We start from the raw sequence: 5,917 nt of genomic DNA, 5'->3' as shown, positions 1-5,917 counted from the left end.
ACACAAAGGAGTTCTCAAATAATAATTTGCTCAAACTTGAATTGCATCTAATGATAACTTCAAAAGTCTAGACAATATTGTTGATCTCTTAGTGAAGCTTGTTGAAACAAAGAGACACAAAATGTATGATATGATTTATGAGCTCCTCAAATTGGTATTGCTTCTACCCGTGGCAACGACAAGTGTTGAAAGGGTATTTTCTGCAATGGTTTTAGTGAAAACAAAGTTAAAAATAAGATGGGCGAGAGTCTTTTGGATGATTGTCTACTCACTTTTATTTAGCGGGATATTTTCTTTGAAGTTGATGAAGATGATATAATCAAGACATTTATGTCCCTTCAAAAGCGTCAAATAAAATAGTCAGAAAATAGCATCGTAAGTCTCCGGCTTTTATGCCTATACTTCAATTATCGGTATGACTTTTGAACTATTTATACTATATTTAGTGGATGGTTTGAACTTAGTCTATGAATTTAAGCCTTATTGTATTACTGAGTGCATATATACCAAATCATGTTGTCAATTTTATAATTATTACCGAACAGCTAAGATTAATTTACCGAATTGTTTTTTATGACATACTCTTAGACAAAATCCAGATTTGCCACTGGAAATGGAAGAGGCGGGCGGGGCGCCGGTGTGGAGGAGACGAGGCCGAGTCATCCAAGCGTGAGCAGCGGAGCGGTCCGAACGCTAGCGCTGGAAACAGAGCTACCGCGGGCGACGCACGAATCCAAGAGACCAGCGCGGACGGCGGAAGTGACGCGGGCGATGCACGAATCCAACAGCCTGTTCGGGAGGCCGTATCGTATCGTGGATTATTTACTGCTGGCTGGTTTGGTGTGAGAGAAAAACACTATTCCCAGCTAAAAATTTACGATCGTTTATGAGCAAGCGAACAGGCTGCTAGAGACCAACAGAGCGGAGCAGACGCGGGCATCTAGACACGCGTAACCGTCCGGACGTGTGGCCGGTAGTCTTTCCGCATATTCTATCGTGCAAAAACGGTCGTGCTTCCGTGTCGTGACACGCGCACGGGATTGTGCTGTTTAACCTAACAGCGCTGCGCATTCGGTCGCATAGCAACAAATCGAATTAGATGTTTCTTTTCTTTTTATTTTATTTTTTATTACAAAAAAAAACTTGTTGAGCGATCCGACGGGCACAAAAATCTCGATTGACTATTAAGGGTAATCATGTGCCGTTCGTCAGGATCCAAGCGCAACATTATTTTATTGCGAGTCAATGGTACCCGTAAAGTGCAATCAGCTTGAAACGAAAGCCAAAAGGAGATGAGATTCACGTCTTTTCGCCACGCTGTCGCGGCCAGCCGCGGCCTCCGTTGTCGGTGCCCGAACCCCTCCACTCCACCCCTCCACGGCTGACGTACCATTCCCTCCCCTTCCCTTCCCTTCCATCGCAGCGAATTGCCGATTGCGCCAATGAGGGTGGGTCTTGTAGAGGCCTGATCCGGAGACCTAACCACCGGGGCTTTTTTTGTCGGCGCCGTCGGGTTCGAGCGGCGGCGGCGGCGGCGATGTTTTGGAAGGATAGCGGCAGCCGGAGCAGCAGCGGCAGCGGCCGGGATCAGAACGGCGTCGGCCCCTTCGGCCAAGTGCGCGTCCTCATCGTCGGTGATTCAGGTGTGTGCCTTCGCGACTTGTTCTGAACCTGACACATGAGAACATGATAGGCAATCATATTAACTGTCAATCGTCTGTCTGGTGTTTCGGAATGTGAAATGTTCCAAAATGGGCTGTTCCTGCATCAACGTGACGCATGCGAACGTTATCTGTTCTGACCGTGTGAATTGGACAGGGACTTTAGGTGCAGTCAGCAGTTGTGCCAATATTGTATGGTGTGATTGGTTATATCTTATGCAGCACAATCCAAGTCAGCATAAACATATTACATATGCAATGTCTGACGGTTTCTGTTTGGACGTCCTGCACAAGCAAACCGTGTTTAATAATTGTTGGTCTTACCTCCGTATTCCAGTAGAAGTCTCCTGTTTCTAGTAGAGGCAGGGGAGGTGAGAATATTTCATTATTGTGTGCCCCCATCGGCTTGTGTAAATCTAAATCTAGCATACTAGATGTAATGCACAGACCTGGATACACAGACCTGGATACAGGCTCATGTCGTCAACCAAGCCTGTAGAGTATTGTATAAGACTAGGCGAATTGAAGTCAGCTGATGCAGCCACATTAGTTTTCCTTGTGGGGAATAGGATTTTCCGAACTGTACAATGGGATAGTCATGGTACAGAGTAACTGAAATCGCAGAGTTTTAATCCCAGCCTAGCTCATCAACTAATGTTAATTTCGATATTCTATTCATACTTGAAGCTAAACTTTAATATCCTATTTCATACTTAAAAGCAGTAACTGCAAATTTCCATCCGGTCATTTCTGGTTTCTAACCTGGTTCCAATATCTGAAGCCCTGGTTGGAAATTTATTCTGGCTGGATGCTCACTGATCCAATTATCGATCAAGGACTGACCCTAGCATCTTCACAGAAATATGGCCCCTTTACTGGTGCTCTGTTGTCCTAAGTAATCCAGAACTGAACCCTTTCTTGGAGCCATGTTATCTTTAAACTGGAAGCTTTGATGGCCATGAACCTTATGAGCAATAATGCCTGAAACATCATTGTGTTTAGTTCCTTCATAAGCATATGTGTAGCTTTTAAAGAGTTGCAACTCTATAGCATTTCTCTTTGAAGATTGAATTGCTTATCCTGCTCTCCATCATATTATGGACAAATATTGAAGTAAGTCCTACAGTAGTATTTATGTTCAGTAGTATGTCCTACAGTCCTACACCAATGGAATGGAAGTCATGTGATGCGGCTGCACTTGTTTGCCTTGTCAGGATTGTGATTTTCCGACCTGTAAAATGGAAGCTGTCATCATATTAAGTCACTAAAATCAGAATCACACATGCATTTGGAATCTTTGACTAGTCTATCGCCTAATCTAACCAAGTTCAGCTGTTCTATTCATACTTGAAAGCAGAGTAACCGCCAATTGCTAACTGGCCAGGTCTGGTTCTGAACCTGATTCCAGTATCTGAAACTCTGGTTGGAATTGTTCAGGGGTGCTCATCAGGCACCCACATTGGCATCTTAATATTAATAGAAATATGACACCTTTATTTGTGGCACGTTGTGGTAACTGTACCGAGACTAAACCCTTCTTGGAGCTTTGCTGCCTTTAGCCTGGAAGCTTGATACCTGTGAACCTTTGGCAAGAATACCCATGGCATTGACTCCACTTCTCCTAAGCATATGTGCAACTTTTAAATGGCTGTAATATCTCTCTTTGAAGATTGCGTTGCTTATCCTGCTCTATATCGTGTTATGGAATAATGTCTTGAAGTAAGACCTACCGAAAAAAGGAAGCAGCATAGAACAAACTGAGCTTTGCTAATTATCTGTTTTGTTTTCGAGAACATGTAATGCGCATGATTCATTAAGTACTAAGAAATAACAACAAAGTCACGGATAGTTTCATGTTGGACCAATCGGCCTGCAACTTACATGACAATAGGGATATAAAGGCCATTATTACCTTCAACGCCTACTCTGTTAATTTTTTCCTTGAATAAGTTAAAATGTTCAATTACATTCCTTGCTTTAATCCTACATGTTATATGGTGTGCTTACAGAATTGGCAAGTGGCAACTAAACAGTCCACAATAAAGTTGCACGATTTCAAATTTTACACTGCTGGCTATAGTTCTTTAGTTGTATGCATTGTCCTTTCCCCCTTCTCAGGTGTTGGGAAATCTTCATTGGTGCATCTCATTTTAAAAAGTTCTGCTATTGCTCGACCAGCTCAAACAGTAGGATGCACTGTGGGAATTAAAGTGAGTATTTTCTGTGCTTTCGTCACTTGTAGGGTTTGCAATTTGTGTCTAATTACACTCCTTTTTCTGCTTACCATTTCAGCATGTTACTTATGGAAGTGCGGGTGGTTCATCTAATAACATCAGTGATGCTGAAAGGAACTTCTTTGTTGAGCTTTGGGATGTCTCAGGACATGAACGGTACAAGGCATGCCGGTCGATTTTCTATACACAAATCAATGGTACATGCTGTGTCACTCTTTTTATTTCCAGCATAGTACTGTTTATATCCTTGATCTTTTTAAGCATCTTTGGCGATCTTTCCTATGTGGGCATGCGGATCTTTCCTATAGTAGGCCTATTTATTATATTTTCTAGTGTCAATGCTTCAATATGCATAGGCTACCTTTAGCAGTTGTTGATCCACACCCGGTGCTTGTCTATATCATTTCTGTCAGTTCTTTGCTTTATTTCTACTTTGGTTCTAAATTTCTTCCCACTTTAGTCTTGCCAGCTGTCAGAATCTCTTAGGGAAACCTCTGTCCTTTCTAGTTATCTTACTTCTTATCGATCAATACTAAACATCAAATTCACCATTTCCAAAATTATCCATCAGGTGTCATATTTGTTTATGATCTCTCTCAGAGGAAGACCAAGACAAATTTGAATAAATGGGCAGTTGAAGTTGCTGAAACTGGCACATTTTCAGCTCCATTGGGATCTGGTGGACCAGGAGGACTTCCGGTGCCTTATCTGGTAATTGCTAATAAAGTGGATATCCTTCCAAGAGACGGGACAAGAGCAAGCAGGGGGAATCTTGTTGATCTTGCTCGCCAATGGGCTGAGAAGCAGGGCCTTCTTCAATGCAGTGAAGAACTTCCACTCACAGAGAGCTTTCCTGGAAACTCTGGTCTTGTGTCGGTTAGATCTCTTATTAGCATTCCCCTGCTCTCGCCTCAGGGTACTTCATTTTTTCTTATGGAAGGTGATATGGTAACATGTATGCTTTGTTTGTAGGCTGCTAAACAAGCAAGATATGACAAAGAAGCTGTGATCAAGTTTTTCCGCTTGGTTTGTTATTAGAAGAGTTTCATTGGTTTATTTTATCCACTCTGTATATTTCACCATTAATGTGATGCTACTGAAATGCATTTTTCAGCTGATCAGAAGAAGATACTTTTCAAACGAACCTCCTGCCCCAAGTCCCTGGTCCCTTACTCCAAGAGAAGATACCATCCTTCCTGTAGAGAGTCTTGGAGGTGGCGTCGATAGCTTCCAAAGGAAAAGGTGAGCAAAGCTCAGATGAACCAAACAAAATGATGACATAAATGGGGAATACTTTATTCATCTATGCGTAATTGCGACATAGGTTGCAAAAATGTAAATTTCTTCTACTTGTCTATAATTCTGTGCAGCCTTAGCGGTGAGGGGTTTTTGTACAACGGAGTAGTCCCACTCCCAGCGCAGAGGAACCTCACACCGCCACCAACTCTGAACCCGCAGCAGCCTGTGTCGTCCTTGGATAACTACAGGTATCATCGATTCTCCTCCTCGTCGCTTCCGGACGTGAGCAGCAATAGAACAAGCCGAGAAGACATTATTGATGTATGATATGAACTGCTTAATGCCTTTGCTTGCAGCATTTGAATGCTGCCAGGGTGAGCTTTTGTTTTGTTTTAAATTCCTGTCGGTATCAGATCACTAGGAAGTGATTCTTTCTCCTTTTCATTTCCTTTTTATCTTCCATCTACATTCATTTAGAATACGTGTTGACTTGGGATGAAGGCAATACATGATACTACGCCAGTATACAAAAGCAAATAGAAGATTTTTTTAAACTGTTTTTTTACTTGATCTGGTCTAACTTGGCAAGCTTGATTTATTAACTTGCTGGATGATGTTGAGAAGTACTACTTTCACAGCCAGATTAAGTCCCCCCGGCCATGAGGGCGAGCCTTTGGTTCTTCAAGTCCTGAAGGATCTGATCATATCCTCTCATACCATTCTGGATTTCTGGTCGACTGGTCGGTGGCGACCCCATCACGCAACTTGGACCGGACCAGCGAA

The 5,917-nt window shown here is 42.6% G+C and overlaps 1 protein-coding gene across 1 annotated transcript; it reads left to right on the top strand.

The window, feature by feature from the left end:
* The first annotated feature begins 1,277 nt into the window (after positions 1-1,277).
* LOC136502511 (small GTPase LIP1-like) lies at positions 1,278-5,688 on the top strand. The gene is made up of 7 exons (XM_066497786.1): positions 1,278-1,643; positions 3,780-3,871; positions 3,954-4,092; positions 4,467-4,771; positions 4,868-4,921; positions 5,010-5,137; positions 5,266-5,688. Exons 1-7 carry the CDS (start codon positions 1,538-1,540, stop codon positions 5,459-5,461), a joined length of 1,020 nt encoding a protein of 339 aa, XP_066353883.1. The 5' UTR covers positions 1,278-1,537; the 3' UTR covers positions 5,462-5,688.
* The last annotated feature ends 229 nt before the right edge of the window (positions 5,689-5,917 follow it).

Source organism: Miscanthus floridulus, chromosome 1 (assembly GCF_019320115.1).
Source record: "Miscanthus floridulus cultivar M001 chromosome 1, ASM1932011v1, whole genome shotgun sequence".
NCBI lineage: Eukaryota > Viridiplantae > Streptophyta > Magnoliopsida > Poales > Poaceae > Miscanthus > Miscanthus floridulus.
Note: the sequence above shows the minus strand (reverse complement) of the source record. Positions and strands in the feature narration are given on the sequence as shown.